General features: G+C 33.4%; 1 protein-coding gene across 5 annotated transcripts in view; it reads right to left on the bottom strand.

The window, feature by feature from the left end:
• The window catches only part of LIPI (lipase I), a gene marked incomplete at both ends in the record, with an annotated part of 59322 nt that overhangs the window by 12059 nt on the left and 26988 nt on the right, over positions 1-20275 (bottom strand). For 2 of the 5 annotated variants that reach the window (XM_080695451.1, XM_080695455.1), the window contains 4 exons: positions 3158-3269; positions 15823-15927; positions 16823-16990; positions 18026-18115. In XM_080695451.1, the coding sequence (XP_080551577.1) occupies positions 3158-3269; positions 15823-15927; positions 16823-16990; positions 18026-18115 (475 nt within the window). The remainder of the gene's footprint in view (positions 1-3157; positions 3270-15822; positions 15928-16822; positions 16991-18025; positions 18116-20275) is intronic. The other 3 variants (XM_080695452.1, XM_080695454.1, XM_080695453.1) reach the window with 3 other exon arrangements.

The raw sequence follows: 20275 nt of genomic DNA, 5'->3' as shown, positions 1-20275 counted from the left end.
AAGTGATATTATGTCATAAAACTTATTACTGAGATATACAATGAAACCTTCATCTCAGACAGTATTCCCTGACCTCCATGAGAACAATGATATTGTCTCTGTCAGTTTGAGTCCCTAGTATTTTGTAAAATATCTGAATAAGATATGTGATGAATAAAGTGTTGGATAAATGAAATAAAATATAGTATATTTTATAAGAATAAAAATAGATCATATTAAAACACAAATATATATGTATGTATATAATTATACACAGTGTTAAAAAGAAATTAATGTAATAAACTATTGTGAAATATTATATTTTCAACTGTTATTCAAAATTAGGTAAAAAGGCTTTAAAGTTTTCTTTTAATGAAAGATAGAGCTTAACAAAAGTGAAGAATCTGGATTAGATTTCTAGTTTGGTTTCTTTGAGTAACTGAAGGGAGGTTTAAAAATGAGAAAAATAAGAACAATTGATAATCTTGCACTACGACTTTCTTTTCACCATTTAATTATTTGCAATGATTCTATGAACTTTAAGAAAACTAAATTTATAGAATTTAATACTAAAAATATTATTGCCTTCCATTCTTCTGAGAATCCTCCACACTGTTTTCCAAAGTGGTTGCACTAATTTGCAATCTCACCAACAGTGTATTAGAGTTCCCACTTTTCCACATCCACACATGATACCCAACATTTGTTGTTGTTTGTATTTTGAATAATATGATCCAGCAATATCACTTTTGGGTATCTATCCATAAAATTGGAAACCAAACTACCAAACTAATGTGTGCCTATCTATATTCATAGCCACACAATTCAAAATTCCCAAACTATGAAACCAGCCAAGATGTTCATCCACAGATAAATGTATTACAAAAACATGAGATATGTGCACAATGGAATTTTACTCAGCCATAAAAAACCAAAATTATGTTATTTGCAGGGAAATGAATGGAATAGAGACCATTATGGTAAGTGAGATTAGTCATTCACAAAAAGTGAAAAGTCAGATGTATTCCCTCATATGCAGAAGCTAGGTATAAAATGAGATATAAAAGGGACTCTGTTTTACAAAGCTGGAGAAACCTTAGATGAGTAAAGGTGACCTCACTGAGGGAGATGGAATAAAGAAAGAGGAAAATACCTCAATGTACATGATGTCCATTCATACTGTCAAGCAGTGAGACAGACATGAGAAGGAGGGAGTGGGGAGGGAATTAGAGAAGGGCTCAATGAGTGATGTCTGCATGTATGCATGATGTGTGCATGCACGACTACAATGTACTAATAAAAATTAAAGAAAATATCCTTGCCTCAAAATTTAAAAAAATTACCTGACTTCTACTTTAAGATGACCATGAGATCCCATGATAGAAGGTTTTTGTTTTACTTCTTTACAGAGATTTTCAGTATTTTGCCAATACTTTTTATTATTTTCGTTGTAGAATACAAAGTTGTGGGGGTTTTTTTGTTTGTTTTTTGTTGTTTGTTGGGTTTTTTTTTTTTTTTGGCGGTACTGTGGTGGAACCCATGGGCTTTTCTACCACCAGGCTATACTCCCATACCTATTTTATACTTTATTTGGAAACAGGGTCTCACTAAGTTACTGAGAGCCTCACTAAGTAGCTGAGGCTGGCTTAGAACCTGCCCGATCCTCGTGTCTCAGACTCCCAAGTGTTGTGATTACAAGCATGCGCCACCACGCCCGGCTGTAGAATACAAAGTTTGCAAGATTTTTATCTACTAAACAAACTGTATCTGTTATGAGGTATGGCTACTTTTTATATTTTAATATTGTTTTATTCATATTTTAATTATATAATAATATTGTAACATCAAAGACATATCTACCATTGTTTATGAAAATAAATAAGCAAGTAAAAACATTTTCCTGTTTTCTAGTTAATGGCTAAATAAATTTCTATGTCACAATGTACTCAGGTCCAAAGTCCCTCACATGTTAGAGTTAATCAGTGTGCCAATTAAGGTACTCTAACTACCTAAATGAGAGAGCAAGAAATACTAGAGATAACAATGGCCGCTCCCCAAAATTCTAATGTTATAAATATCCAGTTAAAATGTAAAGAAAATTGAAAATCCAGTCATAGCAAAATAAAATTTTTCTTTTATTTAATTACCAAACATGGCAACTGTGTGCCTTTTGGAAACAACTCCATTATTTAATGGCTTTTGATGATTCTAGTGCTATATATGAGAAATTATAATTTTAATAGTAAAGATCATTTATGTCATTCTTCTTTTTTTTTTTGGTACTGGGGTTCCTGGAAGCCCTTCTACCTCCGGGATACACTCCCAGACCTATTTTTATATTTTTATTTGGAAACAGGGTCTCCTAAGTCAGCGCGAGCGACTGGCTTCGAACCTACGCGATCCTCCTGTCTCTGCCTCCCAAGCGCGGGGATTACAAGTGTGTGCCACCATGCCCGGCTATGTCATTCTTTTCTTTAAGGTAAAATCAATTTCCTATTTTAAGAATGTATTAAGCATAAAGAACATTCAATAAATCCAAATGAGAATATTCTTTGAGATGATTCACCTTTAAAAACATCTATGATACAATGATATATATATTAAAAAATAAAGATTAAGAAAAATATCCCTCTTCTATTATTTGGGAACTTTGTGGCTGGGAGTACTTCCCTGTAAAAACAAAAAAATGTTATTTTACTATTATTATTATTAATTATTATTATTATATTATCAATTTGGGTACTGGGGATGGAACCTAGGGGCATTCTACCACATAACTATATGCCAGAGCCCTATTTTTATTCTTTATTGTCAAAATAGCGTCTCACTGAGTTGCAAAGGGCCTCACTAAGTAGCTGAGACTGTCCTCAAACTGCAATCCTCCTGTTTCAGCCTCCCATATGCTGGGATTACAAGGGTGCACCCACCACGCCCAACTCACGTTACTTTATTATTAAAAAAAAGTGTTCTACGTGTACTCTTCTACCTTTTATAGTCATCAGATATGTAATGTAAATGAGTAATTCTGTCTCTTTCACATTCAGTAGTTTTCTCTTTAGAATGGAAGAACAGATTGTGACACATGTGATTCTTGTCGGGTTAGGTTACCCGTGGACCTGAGTACTTAAGAAAGTAAACATTCAATTTATGAAAGAAGAAAAAGCTAAATGATACTTACCTGTAGAGATGTGGCTTTTCAGCCATTCCAAGCTGGTTTAATACTTTAAATGAAATATAGCCATCCTTCATAGTTTCACTGAGAACAATTATAGTGAATACAAAATAATAGGCTACAAAATAAAAATATAGAATTTCACTCACATTACTGTTTTAAATGTTTTGTTTGGGCACATATGCAAATACATACCCATGCACATACACACATACACACATATGTCCTCTGTTGTGTATGCAAATAATATTCAGAGACAGTCATTTGATCCGTGCATAATATATTTTTCTTCTTGTTGCCAACTTTAGACTAGTGTTACAAAGGAAGAACTAAGTGGGAAGTGTTCCAACCGTTGTGTGCATGTATTTTTACTGTTATTCTATGCCCCAATATGATGTATAATTACAAGGCACAAAATAAAAAATAGAAAAATAAAAACTTTTCAGTGAGTCATGGATTCGGTGATGATTTGGAGAAATAGCTACTGAATTGTATTTATTTTGCAAACAAGAAAATTTAGTATTTAGGACAACTGAACAACTTTTCTTTTTCAATAACATAAGATAATTAAACTACTTTTCTTTTTCAGTAACATATCTAAGGTAAATATAGTAAGGTGTTTTATTTATCTGATGAATAATCCCAGCTAAATGTCATTTTCATTGGTTGCTGAGGAATGACTGCGAAGTTAAATAACCCTATATAGGGTGAGTTCATAGTCACTCTTCCTAAAAAATGCATTTAGGCGAATTTGGTGTAACATATATTTCAGAAGCAAGGCTCCTGAATTCTCCCCTATACTCAAAAGTTTCTGGGCTACACAGGAAGCCCTGACTCTATGCCAGTTATTCCAAGTCCTATTTTCTTTCTCCCAGTAAAACAATATACATATACAAATATATACAAATATAAAATATATGTGCATAATATATGTGCAAAATATATGTATATATGTATATATAATCTACATTTAGATAATACCAAACATAACATAAAAGGCATAAACTTCCCTGTGACACAGAGACATACAAAAATTATACATGGTACATCTTAAATGTTGCTACTAAATAGTCAGGAATAATCACATGACTTGTGCTTGACACTTAGAATTACTTTCAAATAAGGCAGTGGATTTATGATGGGACCTTGTAAATTTCAGACACCAGAGATACAAAGGAACACTTTTAACCTGAAGTGAATGCCCAGCCTTAGACTGAGAACTTCAGCCCACTTCACCCAGAAAATGAACACTCAAACTCGCTCTGATAATTTCCAGCAACATGACACATTGAGATTCGACAGAATAAACTTCCTTCTTGCTACAAGTACACAGAAATGCAAAGTGTGCAATACATATTTTTTTCTTTTTTGTAGGACTAGGGATGGAACCCAGAGGCATTCTACCTTCGAGCTACACCCCTAGCCTTATTTTTATTCTTTATTTTGAAACAGGGTCTCACTAAGTTGCAGAAGGCCTAAGTAGCTGAGGCTGTCCACAAACCACACAATCCTTCTGTCTCAGCCTACTAAATACTGGGATTACAAGCATGCGCCACCACGCCCAACTTGTAATATACATTTTAGTTTATAACCAAGCTCAGAAGAAGGTAGGGTAAATTAAAAGAAATTAATCCAAAGCCATAAGGATCAAATTCCAGGGAACTGAGAAATGGGTTTAGCATGGAGAGTGGGACTCAAGTGTCAACCTCCTGCAGGAACAGAAGACTTTATGCTAAGTTTGTCAGCACTAGATCGAGTGCTGTACAACAAAGAAACTTTTGTTCTCAGCCTCATCACTATGAAAGACAAACTAGAAAAAATTCACAATGTACTTAAACATATCGAAGTCAACCACTAAGCCAAGCAAGGGAAGGAGGGATGGGGAGGGAATGGGGTGGGAACTGGGTAGGGGTTAAATCGGTGATGTGTACATATATGTACACACAAGTTTTTTACCCTAATATGATGTATGAATATAATGCACCAATAAAAAAGTAAAAAAAAAGAAAAAATTCTTCCTTCTATTTCTATGGGTTTGAGGTCTTAGAGAAAGGAAGAAAAAAGGGGCAGGAGAGAGAGAGAGAGAGAGAGAGAGAGAGAGAGAGAGAGAGAGAGAGAGAGAGAGAGAGAGAGAGACATGAATTAGAATGTTCCCTAAGGTTAAAAATTCCAAGAATTTTTAAAATGTACCTTTATTTTAAAGGTATATTAATTATTTTAATATATTGGGTCATTGTAGTCTTACATCATAATGGAGTTCAGAATGATAGAGAAGTCATATGGAATTGACACTATTCACTTAGTGAAAGACCATACAAAATTTAAATAAAAATGCTCCAGGATCCTGGCAATACATTTCTGGAAAACAGTTCATCATGATCTGAAGTCTAGATGAGTGGGTGAGGGAACTTTAAAGAGAGCTGGCTACTGAAAGCTTTTCATATTAAAGACATGAATCTCTACTCTGAAACAACTCAAAATGTTTACATTAATCTTAAATTCAGGATTGAACCTGGACTTAACATTGGATAAATGACAATGGAGCAAAATAAATTGATAAATATAATCGAAAGAAAACTACAGATTATTTTCAGGAAACGATTAGATTGACAGTAAGTGAAAAAATAATTTAAATGAATACAAGAAAATTAGTATTTTTCTTTTTTCTTTTTTATTGTTGCATTGTAGTTATACATCTTAATAGAGTACAAGATGGTAAGAGGCACATACGCACATAGCACATACATTTAACCCTTCTCTAATTCTCACCCCAATCCCTTCCCCTTCCAGGTGAGTAAAATTCCATTGTGTACATATTCCATAGTTTTGTAATCCATTCATCTGTTGTTGGACATCTTGGATGGTTCCATCGTATGGGAATTGTGAACTTGTGTGACTATGAGCATAGATATGCATGCATTCATTTGGTAGTAGTGTTTCCAATCATTTGGGTAGACACCCAGAAGTGGTATTGCTGGGCTATATGGTAGGTTTGTTCTCATTCTTCTGAGGATCCTCCATACTGTTTTCCAAAGTGTTTGCACTAATTTGAAATCCCTCTAACAAGGTATTAGATTTCCCACTTCTCCATATCCTCACCAGTATTTGTTGTTGTTTGTTTTTAATGATTTCCATTCTAATTGGAGTTAGGTGAAATCTCAGGGTAGATTTGATTCACATCTCTCTGATTACTTATGATGATAAACATTTGTATACATTTACTTGTCATTTGAATTTCTTCTTTTGTGAAGTGTCTATATAGTTCCACTTGCCCGTTTTTTGATTGGATTATTTGTTTTCTTAGTGGTGGGTTTCTTGAGTTCTCTATCAATTCTAGATATTAGTCCTCTATTAGATCAGTTGGTAAAATTTTTCTCCCATTCTGCCATCTGTCTGTTGAGGCTCTTGATAGTTTCTTTTGCTGTACAGCAGCTCTCCTGTTTAATGCAATCCCACATGTTGAGCCTCCTTAATTTCTTGTGTTTTGGATCTTGTTGAGAAAGTTTGTCTCTGTAACTATATATGTAACTGTTGGATATATGCCCTCTTTAGGGAGCTGCAAGGTCTCTGGTCTGACTTACAAGTCTTTGATTCATCTTGAATTGACTCTTGTGCAGGGTGAGAAAGTGGGGTTTATTTCCGTTTTTCTGGATATGGTTAACCAGTTTTGTCAATTTGTTGAAGAGACTATTTTTTTTTCCAGTGCATGTTTTTGGCCCCTTTGTCAAAATTCAACTGGCTGTGTGTGTTTCAGAGTCTTTTATTCTGCTTCATTGGTCTATATGCCTCTCTTTTTGTGTCAATACCATACTGTTTTCATTACTGTGGCTTTGTACTATAGTTTGAAGTTAGGGATTTTGATGCCTCCTGAATGGTTCTTGTTGCTGAGAATTACTTTAGCTATTCTGTTGTTTATTTTTGTTTTGTTGTTGTTGTTTGAAATAAATTTAAGGACTGATTTTTCTATGTCTGCGAGAAATGACCTTGTTAAATTAATGGGTATTGTGTTAAATCTGTAGATAACTTTTGAATGAATGGCCATTTTGATGATATTTACCCTGCCTATCCAAGAATATGGAAGATCTTTCCATCTCCTAAGGTTTTCTTTGATTTCTCTTGTCAGTGTTTTATAATTTTCTTTGTAGAGGTCTTTTACCTTTTTGGCTAGGTTTATTCCTAAGTAATTTTTGTGGGATATCCTAAGTGGAAGAGAATTAGCATTTGTCAAGCATTAAACAAAAATAACTATCAACATGAAATTCTCTTTTGAACTAGGTTTTAAATTCTGATCAGATAAGGATAAAAATATTTTCAGGAAAAAAAACTGATAGAGAATGGTTGAAAAAAATTGCTGAAAGTTATAATACAGCAAGAAAGAATTAACTGTAGAAGGAAGGACTTAGTACTGTGGAGGTATTGATATCAAAGTCAATCACTAAGTCAAACATAGGAGAGAGAAAATGGGATGGAATATGAGAAAGGGCTAAATGTGTGATATGGGCATGTATGCCTTTACCATCTGGTACCCCATTAATATGTATGACTATAACGCACCAATAAAAAATGTAGAAGTTGGAAATTGTAAAATATGCATGAATATTTACTAAAATGATGATACTTATACTTAAAATTGAACACTTAATAAATAAAAATAATATAAAGTGTAATATTGAAGACAGGCAAGAAGAAACAAGACTCAAAGTATCTTTGAGGCAAATGATTGCTATGACAGAATGGTAAATATTCTGAGGCAAAATGCATTTTTATATGCAAATCCAAAGAAGCCCCTATGGTATATAATATACTGAAGAAAATATAATAATACTAAAACTTTTATCTTGTTTTGTTTTGTTTTGAGGTACTGGAGAATGGATCCAGGTCATTCCACCTCTGAGTCACATTTCTAGTCCTGCTTTATGTTTAATTGTGAAAGAGAATCTCATTAAGTTTCAGAGGGTGTTATTAAACTGATGAGGCTGCTCTCAAAACTGCAATCCTCCTGTGTCAGCCTTCCAAGTACTGGGATCGCAGGCATGCACCACCACACCCTGCTGATATATTACACATCTAAAAACCATAGTCATTTAGTACTTAAAATCAATTGGTGTTGGAGAATGTCTAGGAAGGATAACATTTCTACACTGTTGGTAGAAATGTAAACTGGGTACAGAAATTGAGAAAGCAGAATGGTGATACCACAAAGAACTGAAAATAAGATGATGATATAATCCAGTCTTTCCATGTTTAGGAAAAAAAGAAAAAAATACTTAAAATAAAAGCTACTAAAATAAAATGTTAAATAGGGCCCAAATTGTAATAAAATTAACAAAATATTTCAATGAGATTAAAATTTATCTATCATACCAAGAACAAAGAGAATCTGAGCACTGATGAGAAATTACAATAAACAGATTTCAACACTGCAGAGAGGTAGGTGCTGAGAAGAATAGGGGCTGATAAAAAATTCACCTTGCCTCATAGAGTATTTCTCAGATTCTGTCACAGCAATCATTTGCCTCATAGAAACTTTGAATCTTATTTCTTCTTGTCTATTTTCAATATTCTATTTTATGATATTTTCTTTATTTATTAGTCAATTTTCTTTATTGATGAGATATTGCATTGATGACACATTGCAACCAACTGATTTGAACACTGAGGTGATGTAGGTCACCTGACAAAAATTTAAAAGTAGCCATCATGAAGATGCTTTAACACCAGTTATCATATATTTTAAAAAATTATAAAAAAGAAAGACAATTTCGCAATGAAAAAAATCAAGAAATAAAACTTATAGAAATGAAAAATAGAATAAAAAAATTTCACATCGTATGCTCAAGAGTATAGATGGAAAAGGGAAAATACAGTGAATGAGGATGGATCAATCTGCCTTTCTATATGAACAACAAAAAGAAAAGATATGGAAGGTAAGAAAAATCAAAAGGAAACTTATGGAAATTAGGAAAGAGTCCACTAGAGTAGTAGAAGCAGATAAAAAAAAAGAGAAGCGGGGAGAAAGGGGGAGGACAGAGGAAAGAAAACAAATAAAATAATATTACAAACATATTAAATGTATGACTACAAACCTCAATATCATGAAAGAGAAGGGAGAGGGGGGGAAAGGGAAAGGACAGGGAAGGAAATAGATCAAATAAAATAATAAGCATGTATCAATGTACCATTATGAATCTCCCCATCATGAATACTTACAATGTACCACACATTTTTTAATTAAATGAAGAAAATTAGATGAACAAAGTCAGAAGAAACTGTAGGACCATGATAAAAGGTGAAATATATGTGTCTTCTAGTTTCAGAAGGAGAAAAAGTTTGAGGCTGAAAGACCATTCAGTTAAGTGATGACTGAAAACTTTCTAAATGTGATAAATGAAAAAAAAACTTAAACACCTAATTAAACATGCAATAGGAGGAACTTCAAGAAATCCTTGTCAAGGCATATACAATTAAGCTGCAAAAAAAAGAAAATATTTAAATTAAGCAAAGAGAAAAGATGTGTTCACTATGAAAGAACACCAACTTAAGCCACAATGACTTTTTCCATCTGTAGCCCTAACAGTCATGAGATAATTTTTTTTTTTTTTTTTGCAGTATGCGGGATGGAACCTAGGGGCATTCTACCTCCAAACTACACCCCCAGCCCTATTTTCTTATTCTTTTATTTTGAAACAGGGTCTCACTGAGTTACAAAGGACTTCACTGGCTGCGAACTACTATTCTCCTGTCTCAGCCTCACAAATGCTGTGATCACAAGTGTGTGCCATAATGCCTGGATGATAAAGGCTTTTGTGTGTGTGTGTGTGTGTGTGTGTGTGTGTGTGTGTGTGTGTGTGTGTGTGTGTGTTTGTGCGTGTGGTACTGGGGTTCCTGGAAACCCTTCTACTTCTGAGATACACTCCCAGACCTATTTTTATAGTTTTTTTAAATTTGGAAACAGGGTCTTTTAAGTCAGTGCAGCTGGCTTCAAACCTGCATGATCCTCCTGTCTCCGCCTCCCAAGTGCAAGGATTACAAGCCTGAGCCACCACGCCTGGCTAATAAAGGCTTTTTAAGTTCTGACTAAGAACATCAAATTTTATATCTAGCAAAACTATCATTTGATATTTACAGGAAGATAAAGCCATTCTCTCATAAAGATATACTGTAAATAATTACTCAATAGCAGATCTATCCTTAAGGATCAACAGAGAAATTTTTTTCAAACAAATTGATTAATTGAAAGCATCAGGAAAAACAGGGAACAATGAGAATAGAAGAAAAATAAGTACATAAACTTATCAGTACAGCCTGGCGTGGTGGCGCATGCTTGTAATCCCCGCGCTTGGGAGGCAGAGACAGAAGGATCTCGAAGCCAGCCGCTCGCGCTGGCTTAGGAGACCCTGTTTCCAAATAAAAATGTAAAAATACGTCTGGGAGTGTAGCCAGAGGTAGAAGGGCTTCCAGGAACCCCAGTACCACCAAAAAAAGAAAAAAAAAACTTATCAGTACATGCACTAGATTGCCCTTTTCCTCATAAATTTCATAAATTTTATCTAAAGACTGAAACAAAAATTATCACATTCTGATACTGAAGATAACGTATGAAAATAACGTATAAAAGTGGGGAATGTAAAGGTATATGAATGGAAGTAAGGTTTTTCCATTTCACTTGAGATGTCAAAATGCTGTTACATCTAGACTATTATAAACTGCATATGCATATTGTACATATACTAGAAATCTCTTAATGTAATATATTCTAATCCTGGCACCTAATCATATGTTACCTTATGTTTTAGAAGCCTTCTTAGTAATCAGCAATAAGGTCACTTCAGTCTGGTTTGGGAAAGGCACAAAGTTCCCATTCAAGTAGATTTGTTTAAAAGCAAACAAGCTTCTAAGGGCCAAATGCATCTTATAAGCAGGGTCCCTAACAACTTCCTGTTTATGCTTTGTTTCCCTGATTTATCTGTGACTACTTCATGTTTTTTCCTGACTCATCTTATGACTGCTTTGCTCTTTCCTGTGATTAAACTTTTTTTTAACAATGTTTTGATTAAAACCCTCAATAAAAGAAATATGCTGGTTGAAGGAAAGGAGGAGAGTTCTTTCTCTACTCTCCAACCACCTTATACTTCCAAAACTTATTCTGACTCCTGTCATTCATATGAGAGATTTATAATCTAATCAATCAGTTAACATCAACAACACTGTCCTTAACACTTATATACAGAAGAAGATTAAATGTTGAAACTCAAATTTAAGACAGCACTAGTGGTGTATGCTTATAATCCCCATACTTGGGAGACTTAGACAGAAGGATCACAGGTTTAAGACCAACCTGTTACTTACAGTGGCTCTCTGTAACTTAGTGAGACTCCGTTTCAAAATAAAAATAAAACAGGGCTGGAGGTGTAGCTTGGAAGTAGAATACACCTGGGTTCAATCCCCAGTACCACACAAAAAAAGTCAAATTTAAGTTGTTCATTAGCAGTCCTTAAGTAGGAAGAATATCTTGGATTATGGAGGTGACCCCAATGTTAGCACAAGGTGCCTTTAAAGAAGAAGTAAAGAGAAGAGGCAAATCTGAAAAAGTGATGGGATGCAAAAGAAGGCCAAGCAGATGCAGTCTGAAGACTCCATCTGTCACTGAGGGAAAAAAGGCCTTAAACCAAAAAACAGAGACAACCTCTAGAAGCTATAAAAGGCTAGAAAAATAATGTATTTAGAGCCTCCAGAAAGTAATGCAGTGCTGATGACACACTGATTTTACCACAGTAAAAATCTCAGATTTTTAGCCTACAGAACTTTAAGGTCTATTTGTGTAGTTTGAAGCTACTACACTGGTGGTTATTGTTATTGTAGTGATGAAAAACAAATAGAGATTTTGGTATAAAGAAACAGATGCTGCTGAAATAATAATGTAAGAATGGGAAAATGGCATTGAAATTGACAATAAGCAGAAGCTAGAAGAGGAACCTTATAGAAAACCCTAGATTGTCCTGAATATATTGTTAGAATAAATATGTTAACAACTTTGTTAGTGAACACTAAGAAGCATGCAAGAAAAAAATGGCATGAGAAAATGTGCATCATAAACAGACTGTTAGCCGGGCGTGGTGGCGCATGCTTGTAATCCCCGCGCTTGGGATGCGGAGGCAGGAGCATCACGCAGGTTCGAAGTCAGCCTCACTGGTTTAAGAGACTCTGTTTCCAAATAAAAATATAAAAATATAGGTCTGGGAGTGTAGCCCGGAGGTAGAAGGGCTTCCAGGAACCCCAGTACTACCAAAAAAATAATAAATAAGTAAATCAATCAATCAATAAATAAATAAATACATAAATACTGTGATACCACAGATGTCTAATGGGGCAAACGTGTATGTTCAGAGTGCTGCTACTGCAGACTCAGAAATAAGGAACATGTTACTGAAAATGAAGATAATAATCTACTGTATCACTGCAGACAACTCAATAAAATTCTGTCCTACTATTTTGTAGAAATCATGAATTGTAAATGAAGCAATTGGACACTACAATGATGTATTTTCCAAACAAAGGATGTGTTCTGTTTGTTTACTGATGCTCTTAGTGACAACAGGAAAGAGAAATTGGGATCAAGCATTAAATAAAAAAGGATCCAGACTTCCATGCTTTTGGAAGTATTCAGTTTAGCAAATTTACAAAAGTTGTTAAAACTAAAAGATCCACTGTCAGGAAGGCATGCTTTAGAGAAAAAGCCAAGGGTGGTATAGCTGGACAAAGAAAGATTAAAATGTCAAGAGCATTCAGTCACTCAGAGGCACTTCAAAAATATTGTATGTGATTCATAGATTTATTCATCTGTGTCAGTAGAAGCTGACAATAGACATGATTATTTAGAAAAGACACATGGAGGACGTATAATGGAGAGAATCTCTATCAACTTTACTGAAATCCACAGAAAAACATTATGGCAACATAAATACTGCCAGTTTGTACTGAAAGAAACAGAGATATAAAATAAAAGAAGGCTGTGGGACTGGCAACAATCTTCAGACAAAAATGGACTGATAAAACTATTCAGTTACAAGCATATGTTACCACTCAAATGGAAAGAGGAGAGAAAAAAGGAAGGAGATGTGGAAGAAAAATAGCCAAAACATAGAGACATTATCTCAGTGAGCAGATCCATGAGCCAAAGAGCCCTCAGGCCTTGAAACCCACTAGAGTTGACATGGGTGAATTTTTAACTTGAGACTGTTAATTCCATTTGCTTTCATTTTCCCCTTATATGAATATCTTTATCTCGTATTCTCTGCTTAGCTGACCACTTTATTTTGGGAACAAGTAACTTGATTCATATATTCACAGGTTCACAGATGGAGAAAAATTATGCTTCAGGGTGAATTATACCCAGAAATTTTTATGTGAGAAATTTCTGTCTTTTTTTTGTGGAATATAACCACAATATAATTTCAACACTGGTGAGAAAATACATTTTTCAACATAATAAAAAGCAGAGTATATATTTATTTATTTCAAGTAGTTATGTATAATTCACTTATCAAAAATAAACAGTTCGCTCTGCAAATGTCTTTGTGCAAAGGATAAAAAACAAGATATAGACTGAGAAAATATTTACAGATGAAATGTGTTGAGAGTTCTGTTTCTAAAATATATAGAGAATTATCAATATCCAACAGATAAAAAAATATAAACACTTCATTGTAGAACACCAAAATGACACAAAAACACATTTCACCCAAAAGGATATATACAGAAGAAATATTTCATATAATCAGCTATCAGATAAATTAAAATTAAATCTATAAAGAGATATCACTATATGCTTATCAGAATTTATAAAATTTTAAAAAATAATGGCAATTACACATGCTAGGAAGAAATCAGCAAAAGCTGGATCACTCATACTTTGTTCAGGGTAATACAAAATAGTACAGCCCCCAAGGAATACATTTGTCTTTTGTCAATTTCTTATAAAACTAAATGATAAAACAGTTTATGAACTGGAAATTGATATCTTGGGTCTTTAAAACAGAGAAGCAAAATAATATTCACAAAAGAACTTATATACTTCATAGCAGCAGTTTTTGCAGTAGCCCAAAACTAAAAACATCCAAGCTGATCTTTAACTGGTAAATGATCAAACTATAGCACATACTATGGAACATTACTCTGAAATATAGAAGAATTAATTATTGATACATGCTTCAACCTCAATGAACCTCTAGGAAATTATGTAGTGTAAAAAAAAAAACAATTCAAAAGTCACAAACTAAATAATTTACTTCATATAACATTTTTAAATAACAAAGTTTTAGAAGTACACTAACAGACAACACTGTTTAGATACAACCATGTGAGGGATGGCATGTGTGGTTATAAAAGCATAACATAACGCATCCTTGTAATGATGAAGTGTTCAGTATTTTCACTGTTCAGGTAAAGACATAACCATATACATGTGATTAATTTGTATAAAGCTAAACATTCACATACACAAAGATTTGTAAAGAAATCTGAATAAAATGGGTGGATTATATCAATGCCAATATGCTAGTTTTGATATCATATTATTACACAGTCTTGCAAAATGTTACCATTGAAGAAAACTGAAGATGCATATATTGTTTTTCTGTATTATTTCTTACATCTACATGTAAATCTAATATTAAACAATAAATATCTATATTTAAAGAATTTTATCGTGACGCTGATAGTGCCAATTCAAAACATTAACAATAACTGACCTAAAATACTGTTTTATATAAGAATCTTTTTTCAGAATATAAATCTATTTATTCCCCAGTTACCATAGTCAATGTCAGTAACAAGAAACTTTCCACAAATGATTCTTCACATAATAGGATTCACTCTTCTTATAAAGCACTTCCAATTTTTCATAATTAGACACAATAACTGTGCTTTCTTAATTCCTCCTTCTAAAATTATTTAACACATTTAGATGAGGTTCTCTCCTGTTTAATAGTTTTCTCCTCTTATCTAACATTAAATGTATTAGAGAGATGACTACTTATTTGTCATTTTCTTATATACATAGTTTAAGTTCTCAAATAGTTGTTAATAGTATATATATGGAATATATATATATGTTATATACATATATGTGTGTGTGTATGTATGTATGTGTTGCGTTTTCAACATGTTATATGCAGAAATAAGCCTTGGAATGGAAAGGATAATCATGTTAGTTTAGAGAAGGCCTTGTTTATTTGGGAAAACATTATACAAGCATTTGTTCAGTTTATTAAAAAAAAATAAGAACTTCGTTTTAATTTCTGCAATTGACTCTAACAAATTATGCAAAAGCATGACAGATTTTGAGAAGATCCAAAACAAAATAATATAAATGTAAGTTAGTATTAAAAATCAGTATTTTTTTTCATTTACTAAAATGTTAACAACTAGCCTGGCGTGGTGGCGCATGCTTATAATACCAGCATTCCGGAGGCTGAGACAGGATCCTGGTTCGCGGACAGCCTCAGCTACTTAGTGAGGCCCTCCGCAACTTAGTGAGACTCTGTTTCAAAATAAAGAATAAAAAATAGGGCAGGGGGTGCAGCTTGGACATCAAATGTCTCTGGGTTCCATCCCCAGATCCATAAATAAATAAATTAAATAAATAAATAAATAAAATGTTAACAACTTACTACAGAATGGATATGTGCCACTAGTATCTAAATATACAGTCGTCCTAAGATGCCATCCTTCCATTCTTTCTTTTAAACCATCCTTCCACTGCTCAGCTTGATATCCTGAGATTTGAGAAACAGAACATTACAAATTGGACTTCTATAAAATAGCATACAAAAATTTTCAATCACTAAAGTAACTAGAAGGTCAATGCATATAATCATAATCACAAATTCTATCACTTAAAAAGCATTTTAGTATAATATAGTAGTATATTTATTTTAATTATAAATACAATAAGATTCTGAGAGCTTATAATAATTCTTATAAACAAATCCACTTGATTATAGATTCTTAGAGCTCCTTTGATTTTGGAAACATTTCTGGATGTTCATCCTATGTTAATGACAAAATGTTTACATGCTCATGACATGCTAAGCTCTAGTATTCTCTTTGGAAAGCAATGAACAAATAGTCTCTAAAATTCTTTCTACTTTTATAATTCTACTTTTATGTGGATTATTTTTTCTCTATATAATCTCCCACTGGAAGGCTTTAATCTTCAGAAACTGCAATGCTTAACTGCTCTTCCCAAGCTGTCTTGATTTAGGTGTGAATCACATGTGATTCACACTACATGCTGATAGCAAATGAAAAAACAGCCAATCGCACCTTTTCATTGCTTAAAACAACCTCGGGTTTTTTTTCTTTGATATGGATAGCAGTTACATGCTTTCACATATCAAGAATAAAGATCTGCATGAAGTCATTGGAATTTGGCTGTTGCATTAAGCACAAGAAGAGAGTTCATCAAGTTCCTTTCATTAAATATCTTGAAAGTACTTACCGAAAAATAAAACATTTACTCCAATGGTACCAACATGTTCAGATATAATTTCTCTCATAAAATGTTAACAATTCATAAATATAAAGCATATTTTAACTTCTAGCAGAAAATACTAACACAATTTTCTCACTTTCAAAAGCAGTCACAGTTACCGTAACAGTCTCTCTTACCTAGTCTAGGACATGAGTTTTGTTTAAAATTTCCACAGTCCACACATAAACTAGCCTTGTAATCTTTGTACGAACGACAAGGAAATGAAACAAAATTGCAGTTTGATTCCAAACTTGCCATGAACAAGTGAATTGCTCTCTGGTGGTCACATTTAATATAGTCTATTCCTTAAGAGTAAATATAAACAAAAAGAAGCAAAACAATTATAGATATATCATGTCCAATTCAAGTAAACTGGAGAACAATTAAAGGAAAAAATTCTACTAAATTCTATGTACCTTCTGAGCAGCAGCAATTTACAACAATAGTTATCTCAAGACTCTTGACAAATAGTACCATTAAAAACGTATCATGCCTTTTGTACGAAATTAATAATGATTTTTATAAAGTAATAAGTAACATAGCAAAAGTAGTTAATTTCAGTAATTGAGAAAGCCACACAAGCAGAATGCTAGTATACTTAATAACTAGTATGCATACCTCTCACTTTTAATCCTATATCCCTAAGATTTCAATCCAGTGTCAGAGATGGCTATGAAAACCACTTTCATGAAAACCTTACTACCTCCCTTCCCTTTCTTGTTCTCTCACAACGTGATCCCTATAAACAAACTCATCTAGCTGCAGAGGCCTTTGACCATGTGTTATTTGACCAGTCACCACTGTGGACCTAAGAACATTTAATGCCATCGCTTTGAAGTCAGCCAACTTTTACACCTGGAACAGTCTCTTGGTTGTCTCTATGAACAGGACAACCAACGGCTAAGGGTTTATATATTTGTGTTTGTACAATAAATTGGTGATAATAAACATTAAATCTTGAGATTAAACTTGTCATTTGATGCTACACACATACACACACACACACATATATGTATATATATATACATATATATGGTGCTTCCTCAGTGACCTAAAACTTCTCATGTTTAAAAGGATAAACTAAAAGTCTTGAAACCTCAAATTAATAAAATAGGTCTCATTCATGGCTCAACCATATTGTATTACTGGTAACCATTTTAAATTAAGCAGGGTCAAATTAAACAATGTCTGATGAGTAATTCTCCTGAATCTTAAGCAATATAACTAAACAGGCAAAAAAAAAAAAAACATTGTCCACAGAGTAGAAAGAATAAATGTAAATTATTTTATAGCATCATTTTTAGTCATGAGTAATTCACCTTAAAATACTATCAATATACCTGAAAAAATTGACTTGGGACATCCAGGCTGTTTTTTCCCTCCATTTGGATAAAAATCTATATGTCCCAATGGTTCTTGAATACCTAAACCTAAGAAGAAAAGGATGCAAGGATCACAAACTAAATATAATAAAGTCAGCAACATGTATATAAGACAAAATTTACAAAATTAATTGAAAATTATTCTTTAAAATTTTGAAATAAAAATAACTTATTTTTTCAAATATTTTTTGGTATTAGTTTTCAAACTTGTTCCTCATAAAGTTATATGTGTATGTGTGTGTGTGTGTGTGTGTGTGTGTGTGATACTGGGTTTCCTGGAAACCCTTCTACTTCCAGGCTACACTCCCAGACACCTACTTTTTATATTTTTATTTGGAAACAGGGTCTCTTAAACCAGCGAGCCTGGCTTCGAACCTGCACGATCCTCCTGTCTCCACCTCCCAAGTGCAGGGATAACAAGCGTGTGCCACCATGCCCGGCTTTAATCAAACTTATTTAACAGTCACTGGTTTACTATGGGCCAGTCACAGTTTTTGTTCTACAAATGCATAAGTAAAAAAAATTACAGTAAGAATTCATGTTGTGGAAAATGTTTCTTGAAAGAAAATATAATAAAAACGTAAAATTATAACACACAATAAGTGCTATGGAACAATAGAACAACAGAAAAGATAGGAAAACCAAGAAATGCAAACAAACGTAATAGAATTATGAAGAGTATTCAATCTTGCTCTCATTTATTCAAAAATAATAAACACATTCCTATAGTCAGTGTATAAAAATTCCAATATCTAGAGGTCTATGGGTCATATCTATGGAATATTGTTTCTGTTGATTATTCATTCATGCTGTCTGGCTTCATGTGTGCCTAATTATCTTTATGTAAATGCTAAACATTGTATTTAATTTTTTGTAAAATAACTTGCAATAAAAATGTGATCTTACTATAAATTAAACTATTGTTTGCTCCTGATATATACCCAGGACCCTCAGTATCTGTTTTTAACAAAACTCAGAGGATAGATTTATTTTATTCTAGGAAGCTCAAATAACTAGAAGCTTGGCTACATACCATAAAGGTCTTGGATGACTTCAAGGTTACATTTACTCCAATAGTGCTGTGCTTCAGAATTCCAAACAAGTGTTAAAGACTTTGTGTAAGACCCATATGAGGGTTTCAAAAGCATCTGCAAACCAGACTCTGTTTCAGAAAACCTTCATGAAAAAAGGGACTACAAATTGCCAGTTCACCTCATTATTATTTTCTATCTTCTTGATATTGGACTGGCAATTTTCCCTGATATATGAGAAAGAATGCCAGTCTAACTTACATAATCTAGAGTTTTAGATGAACATCTGACTTCTTTATATATAAAATTGAGCATGGACAAAGATTTAGGCAAGAACATTCAGGCATTTGGTTAGTATTCAAGGGAAAAAGCATTTTGTGAGACTGATACTGAGCCCAAGTATCTCATTCTGAAATTCCTAGAGAGAGGAGAATATACAATATGAAAAAACTACATTCCTAATTTGTGATGGCCATACAAAGACCAATGAGAAGTGTAACTGCATGTTATCTTGTGGAAGATGAGGTCCGATAGGTCACTTTATCAAAAGATAGTAAGAATAGAGCAGAATAGAAGTCTCAGAAACAAATCCGTACACTTACAGATTTTTTGGCAAAGGGTCCAAACACATGCACTGGAGAAAAGGTAGCCTCTTCAACAAATGGTGTTGGCAAAACTTGTTAATCATATGCAGAAAAATGGAAATAAATACCACATTCTCACCCTGCACAAGATTCATTTCAAGATGGATCAAAAACTTGGAAATTAGACCAGAGACCTTGAGGCTCCTTGAAGAGGGTATAGGTCCAACACTGTAACACATAGGAACAGATAAAAATTTTCTCAAAAAAGACCTCAAAGGCACAAGAAACTAAAAGGTGAATCAATACAAGGGATTATATTAAACTGAAGAGCTTCTGTACAGCAAAAGAAACAGTCAAGAACCTCAACCAAGGGCCAGTAGAATGGGAGATTTTTGCCAACTACTCCTCCAATAGACGTCTAATATCTAGAATATACAGAGAACTCAAGAAACTCAGCACTAAAAAAATTTAAAAAATGGGCAAACAAACTAACTAGATACTTCACAAAGGAAGAAATTCAAATGGCCAATAATTTCATGAAAAAAATGCTCAATGTCATTAGTGATCAAAGAGATGCAAATTAAAACTACCCC

Source organism: Muscardinus avellanarius (assembly GCF_963383645.1).
Source record: "Muscardinus avellanarius genome assembly, chromosome: 5".
In the NCBI taxonomy this organism is placed as follows: Eukaryota; Metazoa; Chordata; class Mammalia; order Rodentia; family Gliridae; genus Muscardinus; species Muscardinus avellanarius.
This window is presented reverse-complemented; position numbering and strand designations above follow the sequence as displayed.